Source organism: Emydura macquarii, unplaced genomic scaffold (assembly GCF_026122565.2).
Source record: "Emydura macquarii macquarii isolate MOO-44397 ecotype Brisbane River unplaced genomic scaffold, CSIRO-AGI_Emac_v2 contig_3451, whole genome shotgun sequence".
Taxonomy (NCBI): domain Eukaryota; kingdom Metazoa; phylum Chordata; order Testudines; family Chelidae; genus Emydura; species Emydura macquarii.
This window is the reverse complement of record NW_027133588.1, coordinates 9,097,273-9,120,102: the sequence shown is the minus strand read 5'-3', so window position 1 is coordinate 9,120,102 and position 22,830 is coordinate 9,097,273. Positions and strand designations below refer to the sequence as shown.

The following is a 22,830-nucleotide window of genomic DNA, read 5'->3' as shown; positions in this document are numbered from 1 at the left end:
CAACTAAACCATAAAAGACAACGCTTCTTGGACTATACTGACACATCTTTATAATTAATTAATCAACTACAAACAGATTTAAATGTGTCTAACTGTTGGATTTGTAGTCATGTTCCCTTGCATTTTGAAGAAGGTATACCCGTGGTTCTGATTGTGTTAAACACCATGTAGTAAAGAGATTGAGAAGTTAACACTACAGAGTTTGGAGGGACAGTTGAAAGTGTGAAAAGTGTTATAGGAAGAGAATTTTTAAATTTTTTTTTTTTGCAGCCTTCTGAAGAAAAAACAGGCCCTTCTTCCAAATAATTGGTCTGTAAATATGTAAATAATCAATTGTAATTAATTGCTGCAGGCTAATAGACAATCTGATTTAAATCATTTGAATATGGACAATTCAGTCAAAATTACTGAAAGAACTACTAATTTAATGCACATGACATTTTACAAATTGCATTATTATTCCATACCGTTTTCCAAGATGATATGTCATGGGGTTTCACAGATTTATTTTATGCCTTAATTTTATGGCTACCAAATTTATTCTGGCTTAAGTAATTGTTTGTGTGTATAATTTGTTTTATTGTTATTTTTACCTGTTGTTGTTTTTAGTGTTTGGGTACTTTGCCCTCTGTTTGCTCTGTTTTTAGTTGGTTTGTTAAGGCCAGAGTGCCTGTCGTGCAAATGTTAACTTAAGTTGAAATTATTAAATTTAAGCAAAAGCTAGCTCAGGTTTATAAGTGAGCCACACTGGTAATACAGTATGGCTCAAAGGGGGGATTGTAGGAAAATAATTGTCTGCTTGATTATAGTCATTTTATTTTAGTTTTTTGAGTGTTCTGCTTTTTGCTGAAATCACCCCCCTTCCTTTTCCCATAGTGTTTGATTTTTTGCCAGGGTCAGAGAACGGGCAAGGAGAGAGCCAACTAGTTTTAATTAGTCATATAGCCTTCTGAGAGAGAGATTAGACAATTTTAATAGAAAAGTAGAAATTTTTTGTTACTATGTTATTTGTTATGTATATTTTTAAAAATGGAAACGTATAAGTTAATAGTAATAGTAGTAATACTTTGAATATACCTATAAGCATCAAAAATTTATGCATATGTAATTTTTTTTGTCTTGTTTGTATAAATATGTAAAAAAGCATGTCTTCAGGGTCTCACACTGACCACATGCTGAGAAGTGTAAAAGAAAGGGCGGAGCTGTGGGGGTATATTATCCATATGCTGACCTAACGGCTGCAGAATCGTGCAGCTATCGATTTTTTTGTTGGCACAGGGACACGGTTGTGAGGATTTTGAAGGCATGTGTTGTATGAATTTATCAGATTAGTTATATTTTGTTCATGCTTTATTGCAATGCCTTGCAAATAATATGCATAAGATTATGCAAACTCATAATCCCTTATGGGAGTGGCTTAGCAACTTTGGCTGGCCCTCTTGGCTTGTTTTATTTTGTTATACGGGGATAATCATTTTGGGAATTGTACTCCTCTTCCTTATTTGTGCCCCCTGTTTTATTTGCTTATTGCAAGGTAGTTTGGAGTGTTTTGTTGAGCGCATATTTAAAAGAAAGGGGGGAGATGTGGGAGTGTATTATCCATACACTGACCTGATGCCTACTTAAGTGGAAAGTTACAGCAGGCCTGGTGGTGGACACCGGGTCAAGTGAGGCTGCCTACAGGGAGCTGGAAGGTGGCCACTTTCACTCAGGCGCCTCACTGGCGGCGAGTTCCGCGGACTTGGCCGCCATCCACTAGATAGTAGAAAGTATCCAAGGTCGTAAACAAGAAAGCTATGTAAGCTAAGAAGCTACCAATAATATGTAAGCTGTTCCCATGCTAAGTGTGTGAAATTATATAATAGCCAATCAGCAATTGTGTGACCATTGTATGCAAAGATGATAAAAAGGTATATAAGCTGGAGAACAAGATGGAATAAACGATTCTGCTTGCAATCATATTGGTTGTTGTGCTTTATCCGTCCCGCATCCTCTGCCATCAGCAGTGGAATCCTCCCTCGTCCTCTGCTATCAGCACTGGAACCCGACAGTTCAGATTCTCAGTTGATTTCAGTTTATACTAGCTAAGGATCTGGGCCCCTATACGTTAGTCACCAGCACAGTCTTGTGAACTACCTTTGGATCCCTTTAAAAGTCAAAAGAGAAATTAAATTTAAAAAAATATTGTTAGGGAAACATTTAGGCCAGAGCACAGAGTACTGTGAAGCAACCTATATCTAATTATCTAATTCAGATAAATTTCACAAGCTGTTCTATTTAGGGTTCAGAGTAAACAACACTTTAGGATACATGGGGCAGTCCACTCCTCTTAGTACCATTGTTTCAGACTTTCTGCAACCTTGGGAAGACATTCATGTATTTGGCTAGAGTCAGTTCAAGTTTTCAAAGTTATATCCACACTGATGATGGCAAGAAACATCCATTTTAAAAAAAATGAAAGCTGCAGTTCTGGAGCATGATTCTTCAGCAAGGGATGAATTCCACAGCTGCAGAATGCACAGGTTGCTAATTTAAGAATGAAGATCAGGCATACAAAAATTAGGGATTTCCTACCTATCCAGCCCACTGCTCTTCTTATCCAAACTGTCTAAACCTAGGTACACCATTGCCCAAGTCTATGTAGTCCTCTGACTACACACAACTCTTTTTCCCTCAGCAGGCCATGTGATGTAACTTTCTTACAGCTACCCACCCCATCACTCTTACCTTGTGTTTGTCTTCTTCTAGCAACCTGATATCTTCTGAACAAGACATCCTTTAAGCGTTGGACATGGGGCAGAAACAGAGGCACTCTCTTCCTTTCCGTCTCATTTTTATTTGGAGGGTGGAGAGTTAAAATGGCTTCTACAGGTGATCTTGCACACATGGGTAGGCTCACCCAGTCAGGGATCCGGAAGAATAGCAAACACCATGTGACTTCAGCCATGTGACAGAACTCAATTAACCCAACTGAAATTAGAAAAGATAAAAAAAAAATGCCTTTTTTTTCCTGACATTCACATAGCAAAAAAAGATGTATGGCCAGTTTTGACTTTTGCTCCTGTAAGAAATTTTGCAGGCAACTTTGCATTTGAGCAAAAGCTCTGCAAAACTGACAAAGGGCAGATTTACAGATTTGAAATAAGAAAGCGTGGCATTGCTTTCCACTAGTCACAAAAATATATACAACACCGTAGCTGTAAAGGGAGCGTGACACACTTTAAGCAAGCTGAAAGCCAACAGGATTTCAGCCATTGCAAAGAAGCAAAAACTATCTGTATGCAACAGTGCTATGAAAACATCTGGAAGGGCTGCACACTCCAGTAAAACTCCCAGTTCAGCAAGCTTGAATGGCTCTTAATGTCCACACAGCACACTGTTAAGGTCATACCTTGTTAAACATGCAAATTACAAACAACATTTAAAAGACTGTTGCTCCGCCTACAGAAATGCAAATGCCACTTGCCTTATCTCCATTAACAATCCTCCTGGATTGTTTAATTGCAGCTCTAGCAGCTGCTAATGAAAACACCTGTTAAGCTCACAGATTGCGCTGGGAGCTAAGGACCAATGTTTGATGATTTCTGGATTAAAAAAAATAGGAGACGTTTTGCTGTATTAGCAGGTAGAAATTTGGTGTGATGTGCTGTCAACCAGGATCATCTCATGCGTATGCCCAGCTAGGTGTGTCTCTCTCTGCCTTGGCTAAATAAATGTATGATCGAGGTGACCCAGACACTCTCCCCAAAAGCTCAGAGAGGGACTTTTGTGGATTGGCTGAGGCCAGGGGTGCCCCAGAAATTTTTCACGTGGTACCCGCAACTGGAAACCCTCATTTCTGCCCCTGCAGAGTGACCTGCTGCTTCTCTCCCAGCCGGGTACCCCGTGTGGGCACCCACTGCAGCTCCCTGTACTTGTAGCAGGTCTTGAACCTGACACTGAGTGAGTCCTGTGGGCAGAGCAGAGGGACATGGGCTTCCGGAAGCAGGATGAGGCCAGGCAGGCCCCTGGGAGGAGCCCCAGGGCAGGAGCTGGCCCCTCTTCAGCAGCAAGGAGGCACAGTGCTGGCTGCCCCACTGCCCATTCAGGCTTGGCTCCATAACCCCTCCATGGTGGGGCCAGAGGATTTAGTGATCACAATGGAGTGAATCACATTGCAACCTGACACACAAGGTCTCAGTGCCCCTTGGGTTTGTCCCACTGCCCCCCTCCATAGTAGGGGCGGTAGGGCCGTGAATGAGTGGCTTTGTGAGCTGGTGCATAGGGGTCACAGCACTGCTCAGGTTTGGGCCCGTGGCCCCTCCTTGCTGCTGCCATGGGACTGGCTCCTGCACCAGGCTCCCCCATCAACCTCAGGGGCCTGCCCAGCTTCACCCCACTTCTCGCAGCCTGATCCCTGGACACCCCACCAATTGTGCAGATAGCTACAGCTTCCATTGGGTGGGGCTATTTAGTGCTTCACTCCGTCTGCTGGGAAGTAATTAAGTACTTGAGGGCTTTCCAGTCACCACACCCACTCTGTGACACAGATATGAAAGGGTGGTCTGGCCCACAGTCCAATACAAATAGTGATGATTAGTATTTGTGTGTTGATTGTGTAGCCAACCAACACATGGGCATGCAACATTATCTCTGGTTAAAAATTGTATCCTGCCCACATAGTCAAAGAAGCTATGGGTGACTGAACAACATACATGCCAATGAGTGCCTGTGGATTGAGGGATTTATTGAAAATAACGGATTACTTCTTCAAGAACTAAGTGTAACGAATGCCCATTTGGGACATTAATTATTTAACCACGTTAAGTTCCCTCAGCGTGCTCAGCGCTGAACAAAACAAGGAGAGACACAGTCCTCAGTGAGACGCACCCTTCATCAAATATAATTCATGCACACCAGAAATAAATCAGAGGGGGGATCATGTCAAGTATGCGTGTTATTCCAGATTTTGGCCATAGTTTTAAGCAAAAACAACACTAGATCATAGAAGAAAATCACAGCCTCACTAATTGTTTCACTGTATCGGCAGGATAGTGTTTTGGGAAACAGGTGCCTCGGTTTCATGGTTGAATGAGAACCTTCTCTGGTAGTAAAGGGATTTGTGTGTATCTGGACTGTAAAATTTTTAGTGACGCCCAAGGCAACTGGCTGATACTGAGAACTCATCATACGATTCGGGCTGTGCAAATCTTAACTAACATTTTCAAGGGAACAGCAGCATTAAGAAACTAAGTAGCATTTTTAAAAGTTTGGGAATGTTTCCCCTGCTATGCTTTCTAGTGCTACAGCATTTTAGCCCGCAAACTTTGAGGGCATGTTTATAGCCCATAAAACTAAGTCAGTCCCATTTTCCTATTTTAACTCGTTCAGCAAGATCCAAAACAGTCAGAAGTCTTTCTTCTTAAAGAGTAATTAGCAAGATCAATTATAGCCCTTCAGACCACAGATTGAAAGATGTTTTTGTGTGTGTTTTAAAAAAACCCAAAACTAAGGGTTACAAACCAGTCTAATTATTAAGGCACTTATTCCATAAACATTCCAAGTTCTGTGGCTCTGGACACAGAGGTAATTCTACACCATGAAACAAAATGTCCACTGGTTTTGGTCTCCACAATCTCCCTTCTTATGGGTACTCTAGGAAAATAAATCACACTTCCATCTACTCATAGCAGGAGTAGTGAAAGAGCTGTTGCCCAGCAATGTTCATACATGAAGGGCTTAACCTGGTTTTCAAGAAGGTGGAGATCTGTCATTGCTTTGGGATAAAATTTCATTAATTTATAACAAAGTTGCAGGGGGTGGAGCAGCTGCTTTAATATAGTAAAATGTTCTCTGTGATTAGGTAGAGAAACCTGTTTAATGCTAAATAGTAGAAGCAGAGTGGATAAAAAGGTGTGAATTAGTTAATGGGAGAGTGCTGCGTGTCCCCATTAGGTGGAACAGGACAGGCATGGTGCATTGTCCCAGCCGAAACTAAGGTGTTGCTCTCTAACTGGCAAATGAAAACAAACACAGATTTCAATACACAGAAAGCAATGCAAATGAGAGACACAGCACAGACTTCCCAGCGCCGGGGCTACTCCAGGGATGGAGACGACCCCAGAATAAATTAGACAGCCCTGGTGGCCTGTCTCAGGGCACGGCTACACTGTAATATGAAGTGTGATTTGCAGTTCAGCTAGACATACCTTAAGGACCTACTAGGCCTGCCCTGTGGGTTCCAGCCCTGCCTGGAATAGCCCTAGAGTGCAACATTACTATGAATTCATTAGTATTATTGTTTATATATATTATCATACTGCCTATGCTCCATGTGGCCTTGGGGGAAAACCCCAGAGAGCAGCTGACCAGAGACTCCAGGCGGTAGGAGCAAATGCACCCAAAGCAGTGCTTCCTGGGGGTCTCTAGCCTGGTGAGCCCCTTTGCTATCATCTGCCCTTAGCACGAGGAAGCCTTGTTTGTGCCTGTCAGGGGTCAGCTCCCTGACACTACCAGCCACAGGCAACACAAGGCCTCTCCTCTCAGCCCACGCAGGTTCTGCTGGTGCACTGCAAGTGAGCAAGCGGTATACGCCGCCTCTCAGTCCACTGAGCAGCTCCCTGCCACACCCAGCCACCAGACCGCCACAGAGCCTCTGGTCCCAACGGAACAATACACCCCAAGTTAGCAGTTACCCTGTAGGACATAGTGCCACTTAAGACACAGATGAAGGCCGCCAGGATGTCTTTCTGCACCCCTAGAGATATGCGACCAAGCCTTTGTTCTTCTCTCTCTCTCTCTCTCTCTCTCACACACACACACACACACACACACACAGAGAGGGTTCCCTCCCTTCGTCACCTCTTCCTGTTAACTTTGTCTCCAGAAGGGCGCGCAATCTCCTCATTAGCATTTGCCTCAGTGTACAAACAGCCTTCCATTGAAAGCCATGCAATACACAAATGGTCAGCCAGGAATATTACCTCAGCATATTACCTCAGCCTGCAGGGTCTGTAACGCCAAGGCTTTCAGCCCATAATTGCCAACGCAGACACAGCTGCCTACACTATAGATATACAAATGGCACCTGTTAGCCGCACGACTTTTTGCAAAGCTTTCGCCGCCAGGCTTTCAGTACACACCTTAGCGGACACTGTGTGGTGAACTAAACTACCAGCCCCCGGGGAGCCCCGAACGCACCCTGCCCTCTGCCAGGTGGCAGCACGAGGGGCTGGGGGCAGGTCACACAGAGCCCTTCGGCCGTGCCAGTCACCGGCAGAGAATGTTCCCTGACGTTCTTTGCCCTGTGCTGATTGGCTGGCTGCGCCACCCTCCCCCACCACACGCCCGTCCCCTCAGCTTCACTGTAGCCGCCCCGGCCCTGGCGCCCTCACCCCCTGCCCTTCACTTGCCAGTGAGCTGAGCCCCTCCTAAGTAAACCCGGGCCCAAAAACTCCCAAACAAACCAAAGCGTGGCACTAACATGCCAGTTGCCACCATCCCACTGGTCGTTCACCTTGCATGTGCTACCCCTCCCCCCCCCCCGCCAGGCTGTGTCTAGTTAGACAATAGTGTCTCATTGTTTCCTTCTGCCCCCCCCCATCTTTGTATAGCCATCTGTTGGCTTAGGCGTAGACCAAAAAGACAGTCGCTGGTCCCCTTTTTACCCCCCCCCCTCCGCCCCCATTTTCTCTGCCCCACCTCATGCTCTGCACAGCCGTCCCTGCTTAGGCTGCAGTCTCTGGATGGCTCCGCACCGTGGTTTTTCCACATGGCTCACGGCGGGCGGGTGGGTGGGGGAGAGAACGGGGCTGCACCCCTGCATCTTAGTGCCTGCAGTCGGGGGGGGGGAGGGGCGAGTCTCTCCTGCACAGCCTTACAACTGTCTGCTACAGCACCTGCCCCAGGGAAATCCTCTCCCCACTGGACTGGATGCTTTTAGTACCGCTTTACACCACGCCAGCTATTTTATTTGGCATAAAGGAACCAGTGTATGGGGGTGAGGATCTCACCTATGAGATTTATGTCTAACCTGAATTGTCCATAAACCTGCGTCCTCGTGTACTACCCGCTATTGCATTGTGTCCTGAAAAACCATAGCAGCCCTGCAGACATATCTGTCACGGTAGTGAGGCAACGCTATGCTCTCTTTACCAACTGGAAAATGTTGTTTTAGATTTGGCTGCATGCCTCCCCAGCCATCACCTGAATCACCGTTCTCAACTCTTGTGTCTTTTTGGGCAGAGCCTGCAACCCAGCTCACATTAAACCTTACAAACAGGACAGACGTGCTCAGACAGACAACACGAAAGTAACAGTCTCATGTGAAGAAAACAGAGCTAATGTTTAAGGTCCATTAGGAAGCTGATTAAATAGCGTCCAGATTTGGATTGTAATCAGGGCTGCCCTTTTTTATGAACATTTGGAGGAATATATTTTTCGCCATTATTAATTGAGACATTATGGGCACAGTTCAGATGCCAGGATAATGTTTGTGACTGTAAGAACCACTATAAAGGAGACTGAACCTTTCTTAACCCTGCCTGGCTCTCCATTTACTGAGCTGATAAAGTGAATACAAAATAATTGAATTAAGTAGGTATAAGACTAATGTCAGTGGCATCGTATGCAGTCTTCTCTGGCAGGTGGAAAAATATAATGGTAGCAAGGGGATATTGATTTTCACCGTTTTCATTTTTAAATTGGTAGACGGAACCGTGCCACTATCCAAGGGCCTCAGCCCTGCGAAGACTAAAGTATATGACTAGTCTCTTTAGGTTCACACACTTAAATATGTGCAGCATTGAGGGCTGGTACAGTATGCTGATGTATTTGTTGTGCTCTTATGCTTGCCTATGCGATGTACAGTTTGGGATTATAAGAATCTCATGTCAAACCAACACGTGAATAATCAAATGTGTTTTATCGCAGTTTAAGAACACTGACAGTAGGTCTGTACCTTAAATACCAAACTACTATCTTAGGTATGTTCAACCAATCCAGGCATCTGGCCTTCTCAATCTGGCTAAGGCCCAAGTTCTGCAAATCCCTAAGTATATGCATAATTTTACATATATAAACAGTGCCAGTCCTTTCAGTGAAATTTCAGAGCTGATGATGAGAGGTGCAAAAAAGGAAGCCTTTATTTGCACACAACAGCAAGATTTATTGGTCCTACAGAATCCAGGAACAATACTGCACATTCTTGAGCACCATCAACTGCCATCTTATCTTTTAACTGACCGTTTTTATATATACAGATATAGAACAATCTCAAAATAGTACTGTTCGTGTGAGTAGATTTACTCCTGTCCTTGAATGTTTGCAGGATCTGGTCCTACAGGATTACCCACATTTGTAAAGTGAAGCATGTGCACATGTCGTAGGCCCAGGGCCCAAGTGCCTAAAATACAGTCAAGGGCCAATCCAACCACCCACAGAAGTCATTGTAAATCTTTCATTGATTTCCATGGGCATTAGATCAGCCCCTCATATCTTCATATTAGGAAAGGATGGACAAATTGAAGGGTACTCAGGTAAAACAACAAAAATTATCAAGGCCTTGGAAGGATTGATTTTAGAAGGAAATATTAAAATAATTATTACTATAGATGTATATAAAGCCTGGACAGAGTACTACCAGGGGGAGATATGCTAATCAAATAGCAAAGAGGAAGAGGAAATGTTCATACAGATATTTAGGAGTAATGGTAGAAAACTGAGCAAGGGAAATTTAGGCGGCATATCAGGAACTACTTGCTAATGTGGAGGTCTATAGGAACAGCTTTTCAAGGGAGAAAAGAATTTGAAATTGGGCAATGTAATTGAGAACAAACTGTAGGAAACAACCTGGTTTGGAACTAGGGATGAGATGATGACCTCCCAGTAAAAAGTTATCTTTTTCATCTCTAAAGTGTATGATTGTCTATCAGGAAACCAGGATGTCACTGTCAATCCTTTGTAAGGTTATAGCACAGTGTTATGTATCTTTTGGCAACATTTCTATATTCTGCACTGTATTAGATAAGGCATCTTAATTAGATCCTTCCAGGAAATCTATTCGACTGTTGATATGTGTGTTTAACTCCTATGAACAGGAGTTATGTAGGACCCACCAAAGAGGAAATAAACCACGTCACAAAAGCTGATCTTTTATTAATTTATTTTTCACAATAATAAAAAATAAATTAGTCAAACAAAAATAGTTAACATTTTTTCCATCAAAGAGAAAATGTATACAATATGAAAAGGATGCTGTACAGTTCTGGTTCAGGTGCATTGCCAGGGATACATATTCCTGAACTAGTCAAAAAGAACTTTAACTTATACTCCCCCTTTAAATCCACTCAAGGAACAGGCTAATCAGAAAATTACAAAATGGTAACTATGGATTTACAGTATGATATATATATATATATGCTATAAAATTCAATGAAAAATTGGGTTAGTATGATGAAAGACCTGGACAAAAATGTAGATGGCATATGTAAATAAATACACATTAGGCCCCTTTAATAAAAATCTGCATATTCTAAATAATTGAACTATTTGGGTGCAGTGGCTCGTTCCATAGACATAGCTCAGAATACATATTTCCTATAAACATCTTGTATTTACAAATAACAAAAATAAGTTATAATAAAGTATATCCTTCTGCCAAGATGGATGACTGGGTTAAGGTGAAGTGGCAGTAATTTTACATATTTAACATAGGTTTTTTGTGTCACTCAATTGAGGCTTGATGATCTGCACAGTTAAGGCCCCAGCCCTTCAAGATGCTCCATGTAGAGCCCCTATGACTTCAGTGAGGGTCAGCAAGGACACCTAGGTCCATCCATGCTGAGCTCAGTTCCGAAGAAACCCACGCAATGTGCTATGGCAAAGCCAGCTACTGAAAGCAGTGTTGATAGAAAGTCACTGGGAAAGTCCTGAATTCTCCAAAGAAATAATCAAACCCAAAAGATAATGGCAGTTAGCACTTCTCAATCCATTACAATTCCAAAGAGCCTCCATTTCAAACATTTTACTAGCAGTACTATAAACTCTTGTGTTTGATTAAAAGTTTAAAAACAAAGGGTCAAATTCAGACCTAGTATTGGTGGATGCATTTCTAATGATGGAGTTGCACCTGCTTTCACCAGGTCAGAATTTTGATCCAATTATTGTTTCGTACAATACAAATTAGTTTGCCTATTTAAAAGCACTAAAAATGAAAATGTTAATGTTAGTAGATTGCTTTTATTTAGCTCCCTAAACAGAAACTAACACAAGCCCCACACGTATTCTGGAAGTTGTGTTAGGAGCAAAGGACGTTTACTTTCAGCATTCATTGTTAGAAGTTCCATGTTCCGTAATACAAACACATATAGACATGCACATAATTAACTGCCCAATAGACGGATCACAAGTGCTTTTATAGGGAGGAGCCTAGAGGCATTCAACACAGCTGTCCAAGTCCTGGAACCAAGTCCTGGAATGATTTCTTTCTGCTATCGAGTGTATACATGATTGCTTTAATGCTATTTTTAATACAGTGGATGCTGTATAAAGGAACAATACATTCTTTCATAATTGTGCAGTTATAGGCATTCTGGGTTCATTGCACAGGGATTCATTCAGTAGTTATTTTAATAAAACAAGCCACCAAGGGTTCAGGAACTGGTTATACTAGCAGGATTGTAGCTCTACTAATGTCTGGGTTTATTTGTGATACAAACTGATAAAAGCTAGCTTGTTCCTTCACACTATGAAACTTGTATTAATTCCCGCATCTGTGCCAGCTAGCTCTCTGTTCAAAGGTAATAAAATGGTTTGATCACTTAGCACGCTCTATATGAAACATTACAAATTCCTGTTGGGTAAGCAGGTATGGCAATAGCTACTAGAACCCCAGACCTGCAAACACTCCTGAATGTCAGTAGTCCCACTGAACCCAGCTAAATTGTGGCTATCTCATCCGTATGTGCCGCGTCGATGAACTTACGAGCTAATAGGTCTCTAAAATACAGTGAGCGTTTTCCTACTTAAAAGGACCAAATTTTGGATTTGCATCATTTGGTCATAGAAATGGGATAATATAAACATTGTATAAGTAACATTAATGCTAGACCTTGCTTCTATGCAGCCTGATGAATTATGCCCCAAAGACAGATTATTCCCACTACATTAGGAGTAATTGTATGAGTGTGTTTGAGCAATGGCTGAGCTGTGTGATGTTCATGCAACATCCTGCCCTCCCACTTTTACAATACACCTCAAAATCTGCCTCTGTCATGTAAGATCAGCAAAATGGATTCTCTACAGATGTTTGAGAAGCCAGTTGTGGGGTAGAAAACATCTGCCCATGCTCCCTTTATTGTGTGCTGGCTTCAGGAAATCTCCTATCGGCAGTCTGCCTTATATTGAAAAGTCACATATTTTCCCCATAGTTACACTGATCTTCTATTTGAAAGGTGAGAAGTAATGTTTTTTCTACTACTACAAAGTACTGTTCAAATTCATTAGCCTGATTCTGCACTTGCTTACACTGGTTTTATACCCGTACAACTCCACTGAATTCATCAGTGCCATTCCTGATTTACATCAATTTAAGTGAAAGAGTCAGGAACTGTATATGGTCCTAGGCTAAAATGGTGCACTGCTATATAAAAACTAACATTTGTTATAGTTAAAATGCAATAACTGTTTTAAACAAATAGTTTTAAAAGTGCACTTCCTGTGACAACATTACTATAGTATTACTGATGTCTAGATAATATTAGTTCTTCTACATCAGTGTGTGTAGAAAAGGAGAGTTGATTAGTGTACATTGTAGAAACATCTATCATAATTATAGTGAAACTTGCCAGTGACAATAAGAGATTCAGTCTGGCCACAATCAGGCTGACTCCTGACTGCATGGTGTTTAATTAGGTGAGACTAATAGTTTTTTAATGGTATATATGAAAACTGGCCTTACACCAGGGAGCTCAATTTATATAATTATGAATATAAGTCACCACATTCAACTAACAAAGCAATGAACCTGAGAGTAACATAGGGTATATATACATACTCTGTTATACTTGGCTCCCTATGAACTGTGCTTTCTTCAGTGGTAGATTAATAGATCCTACAAGAAGATAAATGTTTATAAGATATCCCACCTGCCACATATTTAAGAGCAAAATGTTTTATAACTTGCCTACAACCCTATAAGGCACCATGTTCACATACCTATCTACCAGCTCTCTGTTTGGCTTAAATTATTCACCTTATCCAAAGGGAGATGCAAACTGTTTCTGGATCATACATTATTGTTATGTGAACAATAATTTCTTTCTTCATCTAGGATGTAAATAAGCTTTTTATGCTATAGATACTTCCTTAAAGCTGGTAAAATACACTTTCTTTAAGGCAAAAGAGGCAACAACAAGATTAGATACAGCATGTCAGGATTTGCTGCAATATGACATTCATAAGAAAATCTGTATTTACTACCAATGAAATTTTGACATTTGTTTATGCTATATTTTCTCTCCCATAATTCTTTGGTCAAGAATCTACTGTATACAGTGTAATCTCAAATCTCCAAATGTTACATGAAGTCCTTTGAATGACTTGTCATGACATAAAGGCATAGGTCTGAGAAAGGATAATTAATTCAAAGAAAGTTATATAATTAACCTTTCAATTTCATACAGGTCTCCCTCTGTTTAATTCAATTAATTGCACGGTAATCAAAGTTCTAATGACATTTAATGATTTCTAATCACACAGAATAATTATTGTGTCATCAAATTTGAGAGACAAAGGAAAACTCCCACTGATTACAATGGTAATCAAACATTGATGGTACAATAGGGCTCAAAGATAATCAATACTGGAGTGGCATAATGCTCAACAGTAAAGATGTGTCAGGTATAAATAGGATTTGTTGGCACTCATTTTGATTTCAGACAGTGGACACCTTAAAATGAACACAAGATTATGGATATCATTAGGGTGCAATGAGTAATTCAATAAGCAAGTTATTTTTTCTCACCAACAGAACTCAGCACTATTCACACAGAAATATTTTAAAAGACTCAATAAAAGTGAATGAACTGTGAAATTTTCAGGTAGTTTAATACCTTTAATCTGCCCTGAATGCCTCATTCTGTTTAGCTCTAGCAAATCCCAGGATTGAGTACAGTAAGTGTAGAAAATGAAAGATCATCTAACCCAGGTGCAAATCTGTAACCATTCTTGAATGGAACAGAAGACAGTGTAAATAGATGCTATTCTTTCAGAGTACGTTTACTGAGGAACCTGGCAACATAGGATGAAAACCAGAAAAGATACACTGTAATAATCCTTCCAACAACTGAGAGTCAGGATTTCCTTAATACAGAATTCCAAGATACTGCACTAGCAGTTAGCATAAAAAAAAACAAAACCCCACGGACTGCTGATGCCCGAAGGGTTATGGAAACATGTTAAAGACAGAGTGCCAGGTCCCTTGGTGGAGGCCTCAGAAACTGATGACCATCCTAACTGAAGCTGATGCACATTTCTATTGATCCTGTTACTTTAATGTTACCTGTTGAACAATTCTGTAATGAAAAATTATTGTGCAGGGTGTCAGTTCACACACACAGCAAGATTGCTACACGATGGGGGAAGATCCTCTGCTGGTGTAAACTGACAATTTAGATCAGCAGAGGAACATCACCCGTGAATTTGAGCTTCAACTGTTATCTTCAAATGTTGAAGAGAAGACTTAGAAGACTTAAGGTCACTGTGGGCACAGTGTGGGTAATGTATTGTTTTCAACATCCATAGAGAATTACAGGCTATAACTTTAATGCACTAGTTTATAAATTAAATTCAAGGCACTTATAGGCAGTCAAAGTGTGTAACATTGGATGATTTGTTCAAGGCAGGAAGTTGGTACAAGTACAGCAGAGAGAGCTTAAGCCTTACACTAATTTAGTATGAAGGATTGAGGTAAATTAAACACACAGATTAGGGTGCTGGGAAATTGGGTTTAAATGGGTCGTAAGAGTGCTGGGCTTTTTTACGACATAACACTTCTTCTGTATGTGTTCTACTGATACTGTTTACTAATTTAAGGAAGTCCAGAATACCAAAGAAGGGTTGGTATTCAGCAAATAATGATGCTGCTGTATCTGTACTGGTCAAACAACTCCAATAAATGCATTTGACTGATTTTCCTTTCATTAAGTTCATAATAAGAAAGCTGGTGTTTTCCTTAAATAACAATTATTTGATGAACAGGTGCATACAATATTATCAGTAAAAAATAATGCTTTAAAAATCACCGTTTTACATGAACATTTTTAAAAGCCAAAAAGCTCCTATTATATGCTGCATGTTATGTGTGAGACATAACCATAGTCTTGATGTGCTCAGCAATATGGAAACCATCTCTTTAGAAAGCAGATGCTATTGTAGTCCAAACAGTAACACCATTTATGTTCCCATATCGAAGTTAAACATGGATGGAGTAGTTGTTATCTGCGTCCTAGAAATCCTGGTTGTCTATTGGCCATCCTTGTGCAGGATGCACAACAAGCTGTCTTGTAATAGGTATAGACACAGAGCCGGGCCTGCACCACCACATTGCAGTTGTAGTATTTGTCTTTGCAATTTTCATCTGGGGAAAAGAAAAGCACAGAACTTTATGATTCAGAAATACTAGGTTTTCATAGCAGATTATGGTAGATTGCAAATTTATTTTTAAAGAATCATTGTCAGGTAAAAAAAACCATATATTTTAAAATAGCCTACCAATGAAAGTTAGATTATTAAAATTAGAAGATTAAAACTGCAAGAACTTTTTTATTTGAATAAAAATAGAAAATACCCTATACATATTTTAAAAATCTACTTTACTTTAGTAGTACTTTTATTTATAGTCAGATTCCTGTCATTTTCACTTTCAATTCTCAGATAATAAATACCATGCTGCAGTGTTTGGGTGGCAAATTCTTCAGGGGAATATTAACACTATTGCCAGCCCTCAAGCACTGAAAAGTCATGAGTCAGGCCTCCCACATTCACAAGATTGGCTTATAAATATTGAAATTTTAAAAAATAATAAATGTTTCTTATATTTGCCTTCTGAGGGTTCTAAGCCACTAGGATGCACTCCATTCACATTTAAAAGCCACCAGGGTAGAAACTTGCTTTTTTGATGAAAACTGAGATTCTCACATAATCATATAACTCCAGAAGCAGGAGCTTTAAGAAAAAGACCAAATAACACAAGCCACACGATAAATAAAATCATGAGACTTGGCGGTATTGTATTAATTTGTTTTCAACAAAACTATTTCCCATGGAGGAAGAACAACAACAACAACAAAAACAACATTTATATCAGTCTTACGCTATATAATAGCTAATCTTTACAAGGTCTAAATTTGTGAACAAATCTGACCTGAAAGTTGATGTAGAACAGAACGAGGTCCAAACTGCTTCTTAATATAGCTTTCTCCCCTTTTTTAGTAATTCTAATTATTATTAAAATGATTAAATACAAATTATGAAAAAATCTTTGACAGTATTAAATTAATGCTAAAGTGCAACATTTGGTTAATAAATATCATGAAAGAAATTTGATTGTGCTTTGACATCTTAGTTAAATATTTTAAAATCAAGAAGAAAAGCGAAATCTAGGTATTATTCTGGGGAAATTCTACGGCTCGTGTTATGCAGGAGGTCAGACTAGATGATCACAATGGTCCTTTCTGGACTTGGAATCTACGATTCTATGCAACTGCACTTGGAAGTTCATAATCAAGAAAATCTCTTTTTTATGATTTTAGTTATTGTAAGTGTGGTTCCTTGTACAAGGTATTAGAACACACAGAATATGTACATGATTAGACTTTCTGATTTTAGGGTTAAAGCAATAAGAACCCACTAAAGCAAAATTTCAGAATACGAGGTTCCATAAAATGCACACTAAAATTACCCCAAATGTGTCATTTAAGCAGATCCAAAGATCTCTCACGCTCTCTGAGACTTCAAAGGCAAGCCAATTTCTGTTCAAGGAAAACGTTTTAATCAAGAGATTCAAAGAGCTTGGCTTGTTTAGCCTTAACAAAAGCAGGCTGAGGGAGATATGATTGCTCTCTATAAATACATCAAAAGGATAAATACCAGGGAGAGAGAAGAGTTATAAGCACCAATGCAGACACAAGAACAAATGGATAACCGGCCATCAACAAGTTTAGGCTTGAAATTACATGAAGGTTTCTAACCATCAGAGGAGTGAATGTCTGGAACAGCCTCCCAAGGGGAGCACTGGGGGCAAAAAACCTAGCTGGCTTCAAGACTGAGCTTGGTAAGTTTATAGAAGAGATGGTATGATGGGACTGCCTACAGAGGCATGTAGCCAATCTATGACTGTTAGCAACATATATCTCCAATGGCCAGTCATGGGACACTAGATGGGAGGGCTCTGAGTTGCTACAGAGAATTATTTCCCAGTGTCTGTCTGGTGGGTCTTGCCCACATGCTCGGGGTCTAATTGATCCCCATGCTTGGGGTTGGGAAGGAATTTTCCCCAGGGTCAGATTGGCAGAGACCCTGGAGTCTTTTTTTTGCCTTCCTCTGCAGCATGGGGCACAGATCACTTGGAGGTTTAAACTAGTTTAAAAGGTGGATTCCCTGTAACTTGAAGTCTTTAAATGATGATTTGAGGACTTCAGTAACTCAGCCAGAGGTTCTGGGATTATAACAGGAGAGGTGAGGTTCTGTGTCCTGCAATGTGCAAGGGGTCAGACTAGATGATCATGATGGTGCCTTCTGGCCATAAAGTCTATGAAAACCTACTGTACCTTTTTAAAAGGCGAACCTTATTTGGTTTAAAAACAAGCTCCTAAAATTAGAATAGAAAATAAATGCTAAACCCAGAGAGCCTAGACAGGATTGTTAAAAACTTTCTCCACTAGATGTCAAAACAGTCGAGTTTTCCTATCTCCTTACCTATTTCAGGTATACAATCCTGTGTGTTACAAGGTTCTTTTTCTTCTGATTTAAGCTGCAGATCACATTGGTTACTAGGTGCCAGATCATCTGACAGACATCTGACTTCTCGAACCCGGAATCCTCCTTCACAGGATTTTGAACACTGAAAACAAATGAGTTAAAGTTCATGAAGGAGATAATTGGTATGAGGAAACCTTCACAAGAGAAACGGACTTATAGCCTTATCCAAAGCCTCCTGGCCCCTTTCCATAGACTTCAATAGAATTGGACTCTTAAAATACTGACTAGAAAGTTATGTGATTCATTTCCTGTAAGGGCTCAAGAAAAATCCGTCCGCATGATCCCCAGGACAAGTGAGCATTACAGTTGCTCTCTGAGAGAAACCACTTCAGTTGAAATACTCCCATAGTACCCCCTTCTGGAACATTTAATCAACCATCCTACTAGTTGTATGACAGGATGCCAGAAAAATTGTTACAGATGTAAGGGGAATTTGAGGAACTATTTGTAGGGGGGGAAAGATTCCAAAATGATGGGTGTGAAAAAAACAGCTGCAGCTCTTTAATACCAAGTCAGTCTGATAACAATGGACATGCCATTTTACTGTCTGATGAGCGAGGGTCACTACGTCTGCTCAGGGATTGGTCTGTACGCCACACCAAATCAACCTCAAAGAGACTATTGAACAGACAGTGGGAAAAAATGTGAAGGCAGGGAGAGAACTGTTTCCTTAATCACTCATCCCAAATACATTACACTTTCTCATGGTAACAGTAACAGACTCCAATGCCCCTTTGATCAAAACACAGAAGATTTTTTTGAAGTGAATGCAGTTTGCATGAAATGTATGGAATGGATAGCCCAAGAGTCTTTAATTCACCCTCTACCTACCGAAAAGGTTCTGAAAAACCAAAATCTCATATTCTCTACAGGAAAAATATATTTATGGATATCATAAATATGCTGCAATAGTGAAATTCATGTGCATTGTGCTAACTGAACTAAACAGGAGAACAACATGGGAGACAGTGGAAATGAAAAACTCCCCCACCAAAATGTAGGCAGGGCAGACAGTATAATAGCGGCTGGGTCTTGATTACTACTAGAGCTAAGTGGCAGATGTAGCAAGCTAGAGTATCAATGAAGGTCACAGACCTACTTGCCACATCTCTACCACTCCCTTGGGCTGCCTTAAACCCATTTTACACTCCCACATACCAAGCTGGAGGACTGCAAGGGGCAAAGAGTTCCTTCTGTGTCCTCTCCACCTCTTGGGCCGCCCTACTCAGCACAATCACTAAGGTACCGCTGCATTTTGGGAGCCAAGAAGACTTCATCAAAAGGGCCAAGTTCCGCCTGAGTCTAAGTGAGTGCAACAGAGCTACACCAGTGCAGGCATGAACTGAATTTGGACCTACAAGAAGTTATAATCTGTGCATCACAGATTTCCAGTGTGGCTTATTACTGTTGCAGCACTTGCCCGTATAATTGCACATAACATTGCTAGTTGTGCTCTGGTTCCTGGCAATTCTACTAAAATCAGACACAAACAGCACCTTCAGGTATTCTTGAAAAATCCCTAGGAGGATTAAGTGTTTTAAACAAAACAGCCAGTATCTTCGCAAAGGTCTTTAAAATCTGCAGCCTTTCATAGCAGTATCTGGAAACTGGGTTAGAAAAGCTCTGTGAGTGTTATTACCCTAAACCCCTTGGCAAGGCAGAATGCATTTGAGACTGCGATCCCTCTACCGTCAAATGCAAAATCGAATCAGCGAAAAGCCAAAACAGACACAAAGGTAGTACTGATAGATGGTAAGGAGCCAAATCTCATCTATCAACAGTAATGGATAAACTCTGCTTTCAACCTGAGGGCACGACTCCTCACTCCACATAAACAAAATAGAACTTAAATTAGATCAAACTTGATTATAAGTTGAACATTGAAGTAGCATAATAGCAGTGTGAGTTTCATAGCTCAGACTAGAAGTTCATAGCACATCCATCAATTTCTGTCCATTTACAGCAACCGTGTGCCTGTAATACTGCTAAAACACTGCCAAGCCCAGCCTCAAAGAGCTTCTCTTTCAATAGCAGTTTCTCAGATGAAGAGATGCTCTGCTTTGCAGAAAGGTGTAGGTTCATGCTCACTGTGAATATACCAATTTTCACTAAATTAGCATTCAGATACTTAACCAATACTGTACTATGCATGGAGAGAAGTGCCTGTCCTGAAGGTATTGAGTAGTTACCTTCATCTGCTTCTAAAAAAACAAAAAACAAAGGTAGCCGACACAATAGCTCATGAAAAACCTCTAATAAATGTCTTTTTCTTGAGGTTTTAAACTAGAAGCATTAAGAAAAGGAGTAAGCCATCTCAGAGGAAAATACTCCCTTACTGAACTTTCGTCAATGTACTATAAAATAAGAATGAAGCTTTTACCTTCTAATTTCTTTCAAGCCATCCCAACCTATCTTTGTTTACTAAGGGTATGTCTATACTGCAATTAAAAACCCGCAGCTGACCCACGTCAGCTGATTTGGTCTTATGGGGCTCAAGCTAAGGGGCTGTTTAATTGTGTTGTAGATTTTTGGGCTTCGGCTGGAGCCCAGGCACTAGGACCCTGTGAGATGGGAGGCTCAAATGTCTACACTGCAATTCAACAGCCCTGCAGCCCGGGCCCTGGGAGCCCAAGTCAACTGGTATGGGCCAGCTGCAGGTGTCTAACTGCAGTGTAGACATACCCTAGAACTGCAAAATCTTCCTCCCCGCCATCATCCCTCCCCCCGCCCCTAGTATTTCATGTGAATTTAGTGCTCATAAAAGGTGTCAGCCTGTCTGATCCCTGTAGGAATGTGTGGAACCCATCCAAAAGGAACATGAGCAGCCATTCCACAGCCAATAAGGACTGGGAAGGTTACAAAAAACAGGGATCAACTAATTAGTGGGGCAAAGAATGGAAAACAGGAACAAGTCACAGAGTGAAACATGGGAACCAAAGAGGGACGCTGCACAAAGAACCCCAGACAACACACACTGTTCTGAAAAAGAATGTAAGGAATCAGTGGATGCAACCATTGGAAGTGTGAGTTTGTCTGTTCTGGAGACTGAAGTCCTCTTTTTATAGAGACAAGAGGTACTATTTGTACAGGCGTAAATACCTGCCCTTTCCTGGTTACTATGCGGCCAGTCCGCCGTCCAATCTAGTATTCAGTAGCTAAGATAATCTAAAATCAAGATCTAACCTATAAGTAATATTTATTATTCAATTAATTTTAAAATTAAATTAAATTACATGAAAGGACAGTTAAACATAGTCAACAGGTCAATAGTATGAAAACTAAAGCCCATTGATAAAATGTAAAATATGGAGAATAAATATATCTATATCTAAAATATATCTAAAATCCACAGGATACACGAAATGAATGTTCGGGTTCACTGTTTATCGCTAAAAAGAGCCAACATATCCGTCGTAGCATACATAGCAAGTCTGCACACACTTTCTTTAAAACTTTTAAATTTATCAATACCTAAAATTTTAAAAATTTCATCATTTCTTTCACTCCATTTACCTCTCGCCCCAACCACAAATCCAAAGAAGTGGATGATCTTCCCACCAGTGAGCTGCAGCACCTCCTCCTCCAACTCAGAGTAGTATGCCTCCTTCTCAATGTGGGCTGCCTCCACACTGTCAGCGTTGTCTTCCCATCTAACTGTGACATCCACAACGGCTACCACTCCTTCCTTTTCAATAATGAGGTCGGGTTTTCTCAACTTCCCTTCTTTATTATGAAGGTAAGGTTCAATCCAAATTTTACATCCTTTGTTTCCTACTTTATCAATTAGTGCTTTAACTATCCTATTATGTCTTTTAATTCTTGCTTCTTTCATTTTTATGCACTGACCAGAGATATGAGGAATTGTCTCTTTGACCTTACCACACCATCTACATAACCCTTCCTCCATCTTCCGTCCTCTTGCTAGAGCTTCCCTGGTGGGAAAAACATTCGCTCTCGTTTGCAATGCCGCAATCAGAGAGGAGGACTTGGCCAAGCAAGGATATTTTAAAAACGAATTACTAATACCATCATTTTTAAAATATTTAATACCAATTCCCTGACATCTTAAATTACTCCATTTTAAAAACTCTTCATCTCTCCACGTTTTAGGATTAGCCGTTTTAGCACTATATATTAAAATTTTCTCCACTAAATTTTCCCCAGCATATAAAAACGAGAAATCTATCCAATCATCTTTGGAGACAATATGTCTCCTCCATTTACGAATTAACATGTTTGGAATTTGGGTACTAAATTTTGTAACTGCTAAACCCCCATCTCTAGTTCTAGCATAGAATAGCCCGTCAGTTGTACACTGGGGAAGATGTAAAATCTTTTTAAGAGTGTTCCTAACTAAAACATCTAATTCATTTAGCATATAAAGTGGCGGCTCAATTAAAAGTAATTCATAAAAAACTCTCGTTAAAATGTAAACTTTTAAAATTATCAATTTCTGCGCAGGTTTTAACGGGGCCTTACATAAACTTTCACACCAATCAATTAATTTTTCCTTAGGGGAATTATTAGCCACTCCCACCCATGGATCTATTCTTGCACCTAGATATCTTTCAGACTCACCAGGTTGAATATAATCAATTAATTCATCACCTAATCCCCATTTATCTTTTGGGTTAATAACATATGTTCCCATGCTTGGGAAAATATGAAAGCCCTTTGTCTTTTTAACATTTACTTTTAAACTTGAATTTTTACAAAACTGATTAAGAATTTTTAAATTCTTAACCATCCCCTTATAGGACCTACTTAATATAGCGATATCGTCGGCAAAGGCCAATGAAGTTATCTTTCTAC

General features: G+C 40.3%; 1 protein-coding gene across 3 annotated transcripts in view; it reads right to left on the bottom strand.

Annotated features, from left to right (window-relative positions):
• Positions 1 to 10,129: 10,129 nt before the first annotated feature.
• The window catches only part of THSD4 (thrombospondin type 1 domain containing 4), a 597,500-nt gene continuing 584,799 nt past the window's right edge, over positions 10,130 to 22,830 (bottom strand). For all 3 annotated transcript variants that reach the window (XM_067534792.1, XM_067534793.1, XM_067534794.1), the window contains 2 exons: positions 17,956 to 18,100; positions 10,130 to 15,616 (listed from right to left, as the gene is read on the bottom strand). In XM_067534792.1, coding sequence (XP_067390893.1) covers positions 15,474 to 15,616; positions 17,956 to 18,100 — 288 coding nt within the window. In that variant the 3' untranslated portion in view covers positions 10,130 to 15,473. The remainder of the gene's footprint in view (positions 15,617 to 17,955; positions 18,101 to 22,830) is intronic.